The sequence below is a fragment of the Neurospora tetraspora genome (assembly GCF_033439725.1).
Source record: "Neurospora tetraspora strain CBS 560.94 chromosome Unknown B0H65scaffold_6, whole genome shotgun sequence".
NCBI classification, from domain to species: Eukaryota; Fungi; Ascomycota; class Sordariomycetes; order Sordariales; family Sordariaceae; genus Neurospora; species Neurospora tetraspora.
The window spans coordinates 1419358-1435299 of NW_026944388.1; the positions used below are offsets into that span (position 1 = coordinate 1419358).

Genomic DNA, 15942 nt, shown 5'->3' on the forward strand with positions numbered 1-15942 from the left:
TTCATAATACCGTTATTATTAACTATATTAAGTATTTCCCTATTATAATTTATATATAATTACTCTTTATCTTTATATTTATTAAATTACTTTGTAACCTCTAACTTCCACTAAATAACCTCGTTTTAAAGGGTTTTCTAAAATTAATAATTAATATAATCTTCCGCTTCCTTATATAAAATCTGTTAATAATAATGTTCTTTAGAAGTATAAAAAGCTTCAGTAATAATATTGACTATAATTATAAAAACGGGTAATTAAGTAATATAGTTAGTATATTAATAAAAGACAACCGGGTATAAAGCGATAAGGTCGTTAATTAGTAGTATATTATATAAACAGGATTAAGTGTAGTAATGTATAGTATTATTATTATATATATATAAAGCTATTAATAATTATTTTATTATCATCGATTAAAGGATCGTTTAATTTCTAAGGGACAAAATTAGGACTATAGAACTTATAACCCTAATAATAATAGTTAGGGGGACGAAGAACGTTAGCCTTATAAGAATTCAACTCCTAAGGAATAGGGTAATTATTAATTATATTAAAGGTTAAAATTTGATCGATAAAAATAGAAATAACCTTACCTAAAAGATTAGGAGGATTATTAATAATTAGTACTTCGGTATCGGTATTATTATTATAACGGATAACTACCGATTCGGTATTATTATTATTTTTAAAGTAAATAAAATAAACGTACTTAAAATTAAGGACGTTGTTCAATATTTAATTATTATAACTACGACAATTGTAGAATCCGCTTATAATTAGGAATACCAAACGGGTATATCGTTATTAAATTAATTCTCCGTTTTATAAAAGGCGAAAATATCGAAAATAATCCGAAAATTTAATTACTAATAAATCGCTACGAAAAATATTCGTCGCGATATCTATAGTAAATGAGCGCGCGCAACGCAATATATAAGTACAACAAACTATTACGGGGTAGGCACCGTTAAATATAAAGTATAATCTTTATTATTATACAAATAAAGTAAGAAAAGTATACGTAACCAAGGTAGATATAGGATACGGATAAGATCCACCTAGTTGGGTAGATCTACCCTGTAACTATTGCCAAGGCTAAGCCTAGTGCTATAGTAATAGCTACAGCTGAGCCGCAGTGCAGCATTGGCTAATAGTACGACTGGTACAGAGTATGTAATCTAGCCTTGTAACAACTTTATAGCGTATAACCCTTTAATTAAACCTTATAAGCGACTTTATAAACGACCCTATATATAATTAATTCTTCTTACCTACTTTACCTAATCGCTCCTCCTTTAGCTAGTCGTTCCTACTTTAGCCGGTCGCTCTTACCTTCCCTTTTTATATACTTTGTAATTACTAATTTAAGGAAGGTACAATCCGACGGTTTAAATTACAACTTTCGAATTTCCGTAAAATTTAATTTTCTAGGAAATTTTAAAAGTCGACTTACAACTATTAAATTCAACTCCCCCGTTATACTTTTATATTAACTTCCCCTAATTAAGTTGGCCACCGCAGTTAATATATAAATAAGGTAATAAGGTAATCGATTTAAATGCCGGGTAAATAAACTACCTTCCCCTAATTAAATTAGCCGCTACGGCTAATAATAAAGTAATCGATTTAAATATTAAGTAAGTAAACTACCTTCCTCTAATTAAATTGGCTACTATAATTAATAATAAAGTAATTAATTTAAATGCCAGGTAAGTAAATTACCTTTCCCTAACTAAATTGCCCGCCGCGGCCAATAATAAAATAATCGATTTGAGTACCGAGTAAATAAGCTACCTTCCCCTAACTAAATTGGCTGCTACGGCAAATATATAAATTAAGTAATAAAGTAATCGATTTAAATATTGGGTAAGTAAATTACGTTCCTCCAATTAAATTAGCCGCCGCGGCTAATATATAAATAAAGTAATAAAGTAGTCAATTTAAATACCGGGTAGGTAAACTACCTTCCTCCAACTAAGTTGGCCGCCGCGGCTAATATATAAATAGGGTAGTAGTAAAGTAATCGATTTAAATACCGGGTAAATGAACTACCTTCCTCTACCTAAATTAGCCGCTACGGCTAATATATAAGTAATATAGTAAGGTAATCGATTTAAATACTAAATAAGTAAATTACCTTCTCTTAACTAAATTGGCCGCTGCGGCCAATATATAAATAAGGTAATAAAGTGGTAAAATAATATAATAATAAAATAACAAATAAATGAAGTATTAGAGTATTAAGTTCGAATATAAAAGAGAAATTAATAATTTATAAATTATTCTTATAATTATATGCATTATATTAAGTAAAATAATAGTAAAATAAAAGTATAAAATCGAAAATTTTATTTACCTTATTATAATATATAAAAAAAGAAATATTCATTAATCTTTATCTATTATTTTGACAACCTTATAACTTTTTTCTTTTAAAGTTTCAAATATTCTTTTTCATTTTTAACTTTCTTATTTTAAAACCCAATAAAGTATATAATTAAACTACCCTATATACTTTTAATATTATTATAGCTATAAAGAATCTAAAAATATTTTTTATAGAATTTTATTCTTACTACCGGAAGAGGAAAATAATTATTTATCTTATTTTAACTCAGAAAAAAAAATTCCCAAAGCAAAACCTTACCTACGTAAAAAAAACCGGTAATAATAAGAATCAAATTAACGACTTCAATAGCATAATATTAACGCATTTATTATTAAATTATAAGACCGTTAATAAAAATAATCATTTCTTTTATTTATTTACTCCCTTCCCCTCTCTTCTTTCTAAAATTTTCAATACCGTTATTTACAATGTATATGCGATATAAAAATTTTCAAAGACGCGAATTTGGAATAAATTATACGTAACAATTACGTATAATATATTACTAGAAAGGGAAAAGAACAGTTTTTTCAATCTTGACTATTTTGAGCAATATATATACGATACGAGCCTTATACGCCACGTTGAGCCACGCGCGCGTGGGTCGCGTATAGGTCTCGCCCGCGCAAGTGGGCCCAGGAGGTACGTCCCTTTTATATAGCCCTAATAATCGATACCCCTGTCTGGTAGTATCAAACGAACTTCTCTCCGATGGCCTCGACCCGACGGAAATGTAGCACGGCGATAAGTTTGTAACATCGAAGCTCGGGTCCGAATTGCTACCTACATGACACTTTACCATGTGCTACACGTCGAGATAGTGCCAACAGATTCACTGGTTCTCTACAACGCCGCAACCGTGTACTTATCCAGCCGCCTATCACACTTTGCGCTTCTTTCCTGTAAGGTACTTGTTTGCTGGGCAGTTGAGCACTCTATTCCTGCATCAGAAAGTGCAGAATACCATATTCTGTTCTCCCCTCCTCGTCTCAGATCCATCCATGGACTAGGACGAGGACCGGTGGCCCATCAAAAGCTGGGTTTCAAGGGGTTCTTGAAGGAGGAGGAGGAGAAGACCTCCATGGTGCATAGAGTCACGATAAGGAATCAACGAAGTCTCTTCCCGGCCTGTCAACCCTTACCCTGCTCCCATTCGTCGCCCTGAAATCTTTCAATTTGGGTACAGATGCATCAACAAGAAAGCTCACTTGCACCTACCACGCCTCGTCACGAATCCTGCCGAACCTAAATGCGGTTAAAAAGGCTTAGGTCGAGGCTTATTCCTATGCCGAAGGTTCCCTCTTGGTGTTTCCAAAAGATCGACAGGGCATATTGCTCCGGATATCAGTCTGGTGGTTCTGGCCTCCGAGCACATCGACCTTAGCCCGAGTCCTCACATATGTAGGGACAAGTTGTGTTGATGGTACAACTGATGTTCTATGCAACCCATATACTACGTATAATGCGTCAAGGTGTGTACGCCGTCATCTGGACCTCGACGACTCAATGGACGGGTATCGTCCCGGTAGCAGCCTTACGGTATGTATAAGCATACCAGACCTTGATTTTGAATGCAACATGTCACCCAATGAGCGTGTAGCTGGATGCGTGTGAGCTAGGTATAATGGTACTACCGCCAATACACAGGAACTACGTACGAACAAGACAACGAAGAAACCTGAGAATAGTTGTGCTTTCTGTTGGTAAACAAAAGGGGAAAGGGGGGGCAGATCCAACCTTAACAGTTCCCGTTGTCTCAGACAAAGATGCATGGCCGGAAACCATTCGACAGGAAGAACAAACGGCAGGCCTCATGATGGAAGTCGATGGTCAGGTAAGCCGTTGAAAAACTCGCATCCGGCAGCAACGCTTTGCAAGTGCTTATGGTGTACATCCAAATCCATATCAGTTACGGTACAGCCATCATCTTCCCTCAGACCCAGCTTGTCTGAAACACAAGTTGAAAACTAGTCGAAATCCCACAAAGAAAAGAACCAGTTCACCTAGGAAAACCCCCAAAGATTTGCTTCTTCTGTCAACATAGCATCCTCCTATAACTTTACTTCACCATATCGTCCATCCATCCAGACAACCATCCACCGAGCATGTGATACACAGTACGTATATAGCAACAAACCGGCCCAATAGAGTATCCTCGAACGAACAGGCCCATACAAGGAACTCAATGGGGCCTTCCATTTAGATGCCCCTGTTCCCCCTGCTTCTCTTTTTGCAAGTCCCGTGATGATCCCCCGCACGTGTGCGGCTGTTGGCACCTCCAGAAGGGAAGCAGCCGCGGAAAGCAACCACACAACAAACTTGTGAAGGAAGCAGACATCCGCCCCACCATCACCATCATCACCATCACCATCATCACCGCCGACTTTCTGTTGTTGGCACCAATGCTCAACCCTACCTCTAGACCACCGTCTAGGTAGTCAAGCAAATCCGGACACATGGGAGTTCACAGCTCCTGCTCTCCCTTTCCATCCCGGTTCTCCATGTCCACGTTTGAAACCACATGCATATGTAGATGTATACATATGCTATGATCACCATACACAAGTAGTAGTTTCGGCCGAGTTTACCATATGGGGGATGATGCTCATACCCGTTACATGGCACTAGGAATCCCGGGCAAGTTTTCCATGTTAGCAACCCCCACCCCTCCGGTATTCCTTTCCAAGTCAGGATCACAATTTACATATATCACATCTCATCATACACTCGTTCGGACGGCGGCAGCTGCCGCTTTGCTTCTTCCTTTACCGAATGTCTGGGGTACAGTACACTGGCAAGAAAACCTTTCTGGCTTTTCTTCCTGCCTCTCTCCGTGCCAGCTTTCTTGTCTATCAATATGTACCTTGACCTATCACTGTCAACAACGGGTTTGTCTCCGAGAAATCAAATGCTTGCTTATTACCCCATACCGCCCATTGTTCTCCTTGTCCGGCGTGGGGGTCGTCTCACATATGAGTGAGTGTAGGTAGGCTGGTATGCCCGCGCTTAGTCGGCTACCTACCTCTACATCATTATAACCTTTGGAAACATACACGCCATATGAACTATACAACATGGTGCCTACGTTTCTCATGCAAAAGAACACACTAACGGAGCATAGGTAACGAGAAACATAGGTGCTAAACAGATCGTCAGCCTTTAAAGACTTCACATCTACTCACTTCATTCGCTTCACTCCCCAAATACCTACCTTCACTTCAGCTTTCCATCCCGCTGCCCAGCATTTCCGTTCCCGTGATTTATCTTGCTTTCCTCGCTACCGACCTCTCGGGATGACTTCTCCCTTTTCGGGGATGTTTTCAGTTCTTACATCCTTACTATGCCACCTGCAAGCGCCTCGTTCCTGATTGAGTCACCATAGCCGAATCACATCCCGATCACTCGCTGTCACTTGTTGAGGCCTTTTGAGGGGAAACAACAGATATATCACGATATCTTTCCCCGTAAACATGCATACAATACCAGGTTTTACGTGTATACCGCTTCCGTCTCCCGCTGAAACTATTTGCCGTTGCCGTTGCCGTTGCGGCTCCGCTGCCACTGTTCCTGCCGCTACCGCTCTTGCTGCCGTTGTCAGTAGGTTGTCAGGTGGCGTTCGGAACTGGCGAGTCCGCTGCGGGATGACAATCGAATGTGATGGTGATATCGGAATGACCACCGACCCCAAGTCGTAACTTCCATGGAACTCGGCAAATTCATGGTCGTTGAACAGCTGGAAGGTGCGGTCGTGCGGATGGATGGATGGAGGGGTGAAAAAAAGGATCTACAACGTCACTTCCCTTATTGGACAAATTTCCTACCTCTTTTCCCTGCTTGATGCCCTGGCAGGCAGGCACGTCTAACACGCAGGTTGGGTTAGCAACAGAAAAAGGCTGGGTCTGGCCAGCCGATCATTCAACTTCCGAACTTCAACTTGGAACCATTCCGGGTGGGCAGTTTACGGTTCTGGCTCCGAATATTTATGCCTGCATTGTTATAGTCCGGCATGGATGGCCAAGAAATTGATGGGAAATCCAGATCCAACAGCCAGTTGTATGATTGCCCGAAAATGAAGACCGAGAGTCACGATTGTCGTCGATTGATCGATCGATCTCGTATCCATCCAAGTCGAAGCCTCTCCCGTTGCCCCGGTCTTATCACCTCACTTGTGACCGTTGCTTGTCAACCACTACTTACTTGCCCGTTCGAGTGTCAATCTGTCAATCTTACTACCTTACCTTACCCTACACCTGTAACTGTCCTGTGATGTTCGGTGATTTGCGAGTGATATGTAAATCACCCGCGCGCGTTCCTGCGGTAGTAGTGTACTTCGTACCGACCAACTTGTATCGGACTACGACGACAGAAATATGGTGGTTGATCAACGTTCTTTGTCATTGCCGTACATGAAGGAAGATGGTCTCTCTGCATGTCTCTTAGTCGATCATACAACCGGAAGATTCTGATAACTTCTGGTAATCTCTCACAGATGAGAGAAACGAAGAAACACGTTCTGTCTTACTCAGCATGAATACAAATTGGCACTGATAGTGAAGTATGATTCTGAGGTCGATAGTACTATTCGAGTGTTCATCGAGCGTTGGGGTTGAATTAGCCCACCATCATCACCAAATGCCGAGTAAGAATGTTAGAAATAAACTTTCGATTGAAAACCAGTATGGGAAATCCTATTTTGCCATCATACATAGAGGTAGAAACGCAAAAGCCAGCTGCTGATGAGACACACATCGGCCTCTGACCGTTGACTAAAAGATACCATAGAGTGCTTCGCCTTCTTCATGTATGTTGCTGTCCCTGATCCTCTTGACAGATTTTTCATTAGTACCTTAGCCATGATGACAGTTTGCATAAGGATTCTGAAAGCCGTGAAGACGGCGACGTCCACTAGGTTCAGCTCGTCCACCAGGTCTGGGTCCATTCTGCTTGCCAAACTGCCCCTGCTGCTGGGCGCCATTGTTGAAGCCTTGTGCACCTTGACCTGGCTGGTTACCCACGTTGTTGTTCGTGTTGTGGTTGTTGTGGTTGTTGTTGTTGACACCCGGCAGCTCGTTGTTGGTTTGGTTCTGGTTCTGGTCACCAAAGGCGCCGCCACCGTTTTGACCCTGACCGGCACCACCTCCCTGGCCGACGCCAGCAGGACCTTGGTGCGCGCCGCCGTAGCCGCCTCCGAGGCCGAAGCCACCGGGTCCAAAGCCACCGGGTCCGAGGGGACCGGGGAAGCCTTGCTGCCCCTGGTTGCCGAATTGCTGGTTGCCGAATTGCTGGTTGCCAAACTGCTGGTTACCCTGGTGTTGACCACCAAAGGCACCCTGCTGACCAGCACCAGCGCCTTCACGACCGGCACCCTGAGCACCAGCACCACCAGCTCCCTCACCACCAGCGCCCTGTCCACCCTGAGCCCCTTGAGCACCGGCACCACCAGCGCCTTGAGCGCCACCAGCACCCTGAGCACCTTGACCACCATTAGCACCCTGAGCACCGGCGCCCTGCTGGTTACCATGCTGCTGGTTGTTCAGCCCTTGATTATTGACGCCTTGCTGGTTGCCATTACCATTGCCGTTGCCATTGCCGCGAATCTGGTTCTGGTTGTTGCCCTGGTGTTGATTGTTGCTCAGACCTTGCTGGTTTTGGCCCCCCAAGCCGCCTTGGCCCTGGTTGTTTCCTTGTTGTTGGTTGTTGTTGTTGAAGCCTTGCTGTTTCTGGCCATTGTTGACGCCTTGATCCTGGTTGGGGTTGTTGCCATGGTTCCGGTTGTTGCCCTGGTGTTGGTTGTTGTTGTTGTTGTTGCCCTGTTGGTTTTGGCCATTGCAGAACACGGCCAGCCAGCAGGATCGCCACCACGCTGGTGCGGAGACAACTCAAAGACATGTTTGGTTTCTGACCAGGCACTTGCCGATACTCAAGTTGCTCGAGATGTTACAAGTCCACGTTGACTTGGGTAGTAAAGCAATCAAGAACGAGAGTGCAAGCAACACGAGTGATAAAACACCTTTTTATTTTGCCGGCACTGGCAGAGCAAACCTGGCACATAGAGATGGGCATATGATTCTCCCAAGTTCGACCACAGAGGCAAGGTGACGAAACGATCTGGAGGGGATTCCTGGTTCCAATGCTCCGTGGCCATGGCAGGACATAACGATGGCATAATACTCCACGGCGTGTGCGTGATAGGAGAAGATGCAGCTATTCACGTGAAGTGTACGGCACTACCCGTCGAGGTTGGTTGCTAGAAAATGTTAGCACCACGTTTGGGCAAGAAGCTGAGGACAGACGGGATGTATTTGAAAGGACAACAGCATTGCCTGCGCTTTTGTATGCCGATACCAAACAGCTCTACTTTGTTGGGACACCGATGCCCTCCACCCCTCCAAGGCGTACCTACTGCAGGAAGACAGATGGGGTGGCATGAAGTTGAAGTTGAAGGTTGAAGAAGCCCTGTTGCAGCCGAAGTTTTGTAAGTGGGAGCGTGCACAGACCAGACCTAAGTGGATAATTAAAACCTTGGTCGGACGGCCTACAAGCTGTCCTGTTGATCACAGACCTAATTATTTACGAGTGCTGCTCCTGCACGCGTCCTAAACAGCTAGGCTGTACCCAGGTACAAGTCCAATAACCTCAGACCCCTGGCTGCACCTGCACTGTTACCTGTAGCCCGTCTGGCAATACCAGAACCTCCACTGGAACTTCCCATTCCTCACAGCCTCGTCTTCATTGTCCGCCGCGTTTTCCAACCTCGCTTTCCATCTGCAGAGACCTAACCTTCTTCAACTTCAACTTGCACCGCTTTTTACCGCATTTTGAGATATTCGACTGCCAGCATTTCCCTTGCTGGATTTGGGATTTGCGACCAACAACCTTACTACAACTTTCGGCCGTGCCCTTCTGTCAACCCTCTCCGGCGCAATCGTATCAAAGACCTTCCACTTCTGCTTTCTAGCCTCGCCTTTCGCCCTTGAACCTCCGAAACCGTTAGCTATTTAGCCCACGCATCGCTTCACCTCTTTGCTGCCATGGCAAGCAAGAATTCGTCGGCGCCTGTCAAGGTTTCCGGCTCGGCTGCCAATTACACGCCTGCCACCTTGGATCCCGAGTTGCGATCGGCCATCAATTCGGTCTTGATCGAAGAGGGCCATGTCGGCAAGTACGTACTCTGTCCCCGTATCCCTTTGAAGATGAGCCCCGTTGACCCGGTCACCGTGTTCTTTCCCCGGAAATAGGATTCAAGACCACCTCTTACACTCGCTGCATGCCCACTCGTCGAACTGGCCTACGACCGTTCAGAACCACGCCCTCGCCCTCCTCCGCTCTGGCGAAATCAGTACCTTCCCCGCCCTTCTACGACGAGTCTTGGAAGATGTGCGCCACGATACAGCCAATGCTCCCTCCGGCGACGCCAACGGAGGCGATGTAAACGGCAAGAAGCTAGCCAACGGCGCCGACACTACCAACGGCAATGTGCCCACTGCGACCACGACAGCACCAAGCCTAGCGGTTCCGCAGGCCGTTATCAATGACGCGCTCAAAGTCACGCGCGAAAGCCTGGAGATGGTGTGTGAGATTGAGGCGAACGGGGCGACGTGACATGTTTGATTCCCCCCAAAACAAGAAATCTTGAACCAGGTCATACACACAAAGCACCCATCCAGTTTTGATTATCTTTATCGCACACAAATCCTCAGAATCCATGTCATTCCTGCGGCGATATACAAGAAAAGGGCCAGTACCGTTGCTGACCTCGGCTTTGGTATTTCGTTATAGGGGTCTGGCGCCGGCGCCAAAAGTAAGCAGCCAGTAGGGCTGAGAAATGATGGAAGCAATAAGCGGAGAAAACTGTCGTCAAGAGACGATCGAGTCTACTGTCAAGTTGACAGTCTTCCCAGTCATATCGAGGATGGTCACGGTCAGGGTGTTAACGGCGGGGAGGAGGAAGAGGAGGAAAGAGATGGTCGCAACCAAGGCGTTGCCTCAGATTCGACACTAGCAACGGCGGCCACAGAGGATGACCCGTCGATATCCGATGACGACCAACGGGAAATCATCAGAAGGCATCACCCAAGGGTAACCAACGCCCTACCGGATGCTCTTCGGAGAGCTGGCTTGTTGCCCCAGAGGTTTCATGATACTCGGCCTCAAGATCAGGGGCAGCACCAGGGCCAACACCAACATCCACGACAAACTCAACAATATCAAACCGCACGTCATCCCCTGCCTGGATCTCCAATCCGCACACATCCTCAACCACAGCTACAATCGGAACCTCAGCCTGGCGCATCACATACCGGACTGGGCAATGCGCAGGAAGCACTTCAGACTCAAGATACCGTAGGGGCAGCTGCCCAAGCAGACTCATCAGAGCAGCCGAGCTAAATGGGGCATAGCTACATACTTGGAACATGTAGCAAACACCGAGTATGGTCTAGGTGGCATGTACATAGCTGGGAAACTTCTGTGACCGGTCGCACTGACGAGCAGCCGGTGAATCCATAGCCTCGGTACATATATGGCACATACATTATTGCTTGGTGCTTGCTTAGTTCCATTACGTGAGCTCATTGAAGAACAACTTTTTAGAACCGGTTCTGACCAAAATTTTGGAACAAGACACATTCTTTAAGGGAAGTAAGGGGACATATGGGTGTGACGCCGTTTCCAACCTAAGAAAGGGGTGGGGGGCCGATAGGGTACAAAATATCGGGGCTCGCAATAATACCCACCTCGCTCTAGGGTCTTTATTTTGTACAAGAAGCCTCCAATTACTCTAGGGCGAATGGCGCTAATAAAGGACGAAAAGAAGGTAACACAGCTGTGTCATAGAGAATTTAACAATAAATCCACGAATTGGTTTGAGCTTGTTTGAGCTTGTTTGACAGTTATCTTAAGGATGGTCGTTTTTCTGTACAAACCACAACCCCGGGGCACGTACCCCTCGCTACCGGTGTTAGTCGGGTGACCCGCAGACTCGCCTAGAACCTCCAAAGAATCTCGACGGGCAAGTACACCACAATGGGCGGTCGAGCATAGGTGAGCTCGGGAAGCGCGGGCCAACAGTTTTCTACTTACCTTACTATTTGCACAGCAATGACCTCACTTAAGCTTATTTAACAGCTTCAACCTTCAGTTCACGTTAACCTATTCCGTTGTTTCCTACAGCACACACACCGTTCGGTGCATCACCTTGAGCTTGGCTTGATTCACCTTGGCTGTCTACAGCTTCTCACTCACCAGGGGCACTTACACAGACCGACCCTCAGTGATCACCACGCCACCTGCCCATATCTAGATACTGACCGACATAATCTCTCACCACACCTACCAACCTTCACGCCTCTTCCTTAACTCTCACACAAATAACAATCAATCATCATAAACTAGCCTGTCATCAATCAACTTCCCAAAGATGCCCATCTACGCCGGTGAAGACGGCTCACCACAGCTCTACACCCCCTCCTCGGCCTCCTACGACACCACCACCTTCCCACCCACCCCCATCCCTCCCCGCCCTCAAAGCCAACACAACCGGCAGCACGATGCGGAAAAGCATCCGCACGAGGTAGCCCCCGTTCCCATAATGGGAGGCAGGGCGCCTCAGTCGGAGCAGATCCGTTTCCCAAGCGCCAAGCCGACCGTGATTTTGTTTTTGAGGCATTGTGGGTGTCCTTGTAAGTTTTCTCTTCTTTCCCCTCCCCCCTCTCTCTTCCACTTACCTTGCCTTATCCTTTTCCCCCTTTCTAGTTTGTTTCCCTCCCTTTATCCCCTTTCCCTTTCCCACCTCTCACTAGGTACTTACACAAAAATCCAGTCGCAGAAAAAGCCTTCCGCATCCTCACCGCCCTCTCCGTCTCGCACCCCAACCTTCACTTCCTCGCCGTCTCGCACTCCTCCCCCCAAGACACCGACGCCTGGGTCATCGACGTCGGCGGCGAATGGGAAGCCGACGTGATCGTCGACGAGTCGCGCTTGCTCTACGCGAAATGGGGTTTGGGCACGACATCCACGTGGTACGCGTACAAGCCGACGGCGCTGTGGAATACGTACGTACTAGGCGTGGCCGAGGGGATTTGGGGACGGAAGGAGAAGCCGAGGGCGGCTAGCGTTGGGTCGAATTCTAGTGCTGATGGACATGGACATGGTGATGGGAAGGGGATGAGTGTGCATGAGAGGACGGGAGGGACGTATAGTTCGGGCAGTGTCTGGCAGATGGGAGGAGCGTTTGCGGTGGATAGGATGGGGTTTGTGAGGTGGGTGGGTGTCCCACAGGATGCGAGTGAGGTGCCGGATTTGAAGAGGGCGGTGGAGGTTTTGGAGGAGCAGTATGGAGGGCCGGGGCAGGGGAATGGTAGTGTGAAAGCGAAGAAGCATGGCAAGGCGTAGTATGAGATTGTTGTTTCTTCGCCGGTTGATGGGGTTTGAAAGTCTTTTGTTTTGGGTGGTTGGTGTTTGGTGTCTTGAATGGGTTTTCCTGTGGGTTTGGGCTGGCTTGTACATCTTGAAGGATGAAAGTTTTATGACGGCGTTTTCTAATATGAAATGAGTGAGTTTAGTCACTTCACGTCAAAAAGCAGAATGATGGGCCTGGTGGATGAAAATGAGTAGGGGTGCCAGGAAGCTGTAGTGACAGAAACCTCCAATTACGTTGTTCAATATCGTCTTGATTGATTGACTGGAGTTGTTCCGTGTTAAACCTCTACGATACCCCCGTCTCATCCATGCATGTGCATGCTTCTCTGTCCCATTCCATTTCCACGTCCCCCCGTTGCTTCCACATCTCCAATGTCCACAAGCGAAGTCCCGACCCTTAAGACTGAGACCAAACCACGCCAGAAATGCAGCCATGACAATGAAGACCACCCAAAACTCTTGCACCTCAAACCCCGTTCAACTAACAGCCAAATACTCCGTCTGAACATCCCACTCATACCCTAACCCCCGCAGCTTCCTCAGCAAAACCACCTTACTGCTACTCCTCCTCCTCGAACCCGTCCCCTCTTCCTTTCCGTCGTCACAGTCCGACATCAGCGCCGCCGTGTGCACCCGGAAGTGTTTGGGGACATCGTAGGGGGCGTCAGGACTGCGCATCCGTTGGGCTTGGGCTGGTGTTGGCGGTGAATGGCTGGGGCTGAAGGATATGCCGGACGATTGTTTCCGTGAGTGCGGCGAGTGTGGGTGTGTTGTAGTATATGAGGGGGCGTTTGCTGCCGTGATAGTGTTCCAGTTCAGTTGCTGTTGATGTTGGGTTTGCTGTTGGTTTTGAACCAAGGGAGTGGGTGGTTCGAGGAAGATGCTTGGTGTCGGGTATGTGCCGGTTGTTGTTGTTGTTGTTGTTGTTGTTGTTGTCCAGGCGGGTGAGGTTGCTGATAGTGTTGTTGGTGTTGATGTAGCCGCGGTCACTGCTGCCACTGCGGCTGATAATGTCATCGGAACTGTTACAGGCGTGTTGTTCACGTCCACGTCCATGTATATCGTGCCGTTTGACTCAGCGGCGGCATCCATGTCGTACGAAGACGCAGCAGAGTAGGAATAACCGCTGAGCGAGTGCACCGAATGCTGATCTTCAGCAAGCAGTAGGGATGGGTCGACTGGGAGATTGCTGAGGTCCAATTGGGCCAGGTCGACTGTTCCTTCGCCGACTGATCCTGACGAGGAATCGGCGTCGTTATACCCAAAGGGTGTGTCTTGAAGTTCGCTGGACCACATCTCACCAGGGGCGAGAGGGTACGAGAACGGCGAGCCCGTTGCGTCGGGTGGAGATGCCTGATGTGGTGGGGCATAATCGGAGTCGGGGGAGTGCAGATGCCTCTCCTCGAGCTTGATGGTGTAGTCAGCTATCGAAGCCATGATGTCGGCGCGCCAGACATTCTCGCGGCGGGCGGGGTTGCGACGGAGGAGGTCGAGGGCGGCGCGGCGGACTTCGGGGTGGCGGCATTTGATGGCGACGAAGAACAAGGGGGCTATGACGTGGGTTTCAAAAGTGAACATGGCCGAGAAGCGTCGTGCGTCTGTTAGTGAGGCCGCTGTTCCTGTTGCTGTCATTGTCCCGGCTTTGGTTGTCTGGTTTTCGCGTGTTGTAGGGCTGGAAAGAGTTTCCATGAAGGCGGATGCGCGGGGAATGATGGCGGAAAAGAATGAGATGTGGTCATCGAAGGCGGTTTCGTTGGTGCTCAGCGCTGTTGATATCCAGATGTGGATGGTTTTGGTATGTATTTCGATCAAGTCGACACATCCCGGCGGGAGAAGTTTTTGGTTTCTTGAGAGGAAGAGCGAGAATGCGACGTTAAACCTGGACAGCTTCCTCATCAAAAGATCCTGTTCTTCTTCCAGTGCCCGCAGTTCTTCTGGTGATACTTGTTGGTACTTTGCCGGCTTTGACTTCTTTGTAAACCTGAGACACTCCTCCATAAAGTCGTGTAGAGCGTACCGAACTTGGTCAATCGTTTCGAAGGTCGTCGGAACGTCGATCAACGTCTTCAAGGGCACTGGTATAGCAGTAGGATCGCCACCGATCATCATCAACGTTAGACTGATTCGCGTGTACATGGGAACAATGTGATTCCGTATGATCTCAAATTCGGGGTTCCCCCGCAGCGATGGCTTCCGTTCGAGCTGACTTAATATCTGGTGCCCTTGTTGTAAGTGGATAAGTGATTCGACATCCTTGAATTGCATAAACTCGACAAAGACGAAGAGGATGCAGGTGAGAAGTGGTACAAGGGGCCTTGAGTCGGCGTCTGGCATCCGGTCCAAAAGACAAGAAATGGCTTTGTTGTATTGGAATAGCGCAAATGACTGCTTGTCGGTAATGTCGACGTAGGGCGCCACCGCACCGCGTACCATTGCCTCGTGCAAGCTGCTAACAGCCAACACGGCGTGCTTCACTACTGGTTCGGATTCGCAGATCTGGAGCACAAGCACACGCCAAAAAGCACCGTCGAAGTCACCGGAAAGACAAGGTGCCGTGACGTCCTGGAAAAAGTGAAAGGAACGTTTTTCGTCGGAGGAGGCCCATTCGTAAAAGACAGATAGCGAGCCGCGAGGGTTGTTGGCACCGGTCTGGGACACGCCGCCGGACCTTCGGGGTCTCCTGCTGATCATGGTTTTTGCGTCCAAGTATCCATCGCATCTTCGACCGGTCTTTGTGCAACGGACACAAAACGGTTTTGCCTCATCGCACTTGACTTTGCGGATTCTATACGCGAGTGTCAGGTACAACTTCCAGTTGATTGAGGGCGTCAAGGGGAGATCCGGTTGTTGATGTACTCGTAAACCGTATTTTTTTTTGTGAGACTAGGCTGCTGGGGATTGGGAGCTCGGACTTACTTGCAGGTTAGACAGCCGGTTCTTACTTTCTTCGACCCTTTCCTTCCCGACTGAGCAGGCCGAGGTGTAGAAGATGATGTTCCTGAGGGGTCTGGACGGGGACCCATGATAGTCGTGGCCTCCCTGGTACCCTTAGCTCGGTGATAACTCATCCCTATTTGCTGTTGCATCTTGTCTGTGGAGGGTTGGTAGTAGGTCTAGCTCGGACTCAGAGA

General features: G+C 47.3%; 4 protein-coding genes across 4 annotated transcripts; 2 read left to right on the plus strand and 2 right to left on the minus strand.

Annotated features, from left to right (window-relative positions):
- Positions 1 to 7239: 7239 nt before the first annotated feature.
- On the minus strand, positions 7240 to 8816 carry B0H65DRAFT_577988 (uncharacterized protein; the record flags this gene model as incomplete). The annotated part of the gene is made up of 2 exons (XM_062830712.1): positions 8435 to 8816; positions 7240 to 8255 (listed from the first exon to the last, which is right to left on the minus strand). The coding sequence occupies exons 1-2, from the start codon at positions 8556 to 8558 to the stop codon at positions 7240 to 7242; spliced, it is 1140 nt and encodes a 379-aa protein (XP_062679313.1). The 5' UTR covers positions 8559 to 8816.
- Positions 8817 to 9071: 255 nt separating this feature from the next.
- On the plus strand, positions 9072 to 10780 carry B0H65DRAFT_528787 (uncharacterized protein; the record flags this gene model as incomplete). Its single annotated transcript, XM_062828903.1, has 3 exons — positions 9072 to 9554; positions 9631 to 9961; positions 10172 to 10780. The coding sequence occupies exons 1-3, from the start codon at positions 9424 to 9426 to the stop codon at positions 10778 to 10780; spliced, it is 1071 nt and encodes a 356-aa protein (XP_062679314.1). The 5' UTR covers positions 9072 to 9423.
- A 1030-nt stretch (positions 10781 to 11810) lies between these two features.
- B0H65DRAFT_430691 (uncharacterized protein) lies at positions 11811 to 12784 on the plus strand (the record flags this gene model as incomplete). Its single annotated transcript, XM_062824897.1, has 2 exons — positions 11811 to 12072; positions 12213 to 12784. 2 exons carry the CDS (start codon positions 11811 to 11813, stop codon positions 12782 to 12784), a joined length of 834 nt encoding a protein of 277 aa, XP_062679315.1.
- Positions 12785 to 13288: 504 nt separating this feature from the next.
- Positions 13289 to 15897, minus strand: B0H65DRAFT_432002 (uncharacterized protein; the record flags this gene model as incomplete). Its single annotated transcript, XM_062824973.1, has 2 exons — positions 13289 to 15596; positions 15728 to 15897. 2 exons carry the CDS (start codon positions 15895 to 15897, stop codon positions 13289 to 13291), a joined length of 2478 nt encoding a protein of 825 aa, XP_062679316.1.
- Between the last annotated feature and the right edge of the window lie 45 nt (positions 15898 to 15942).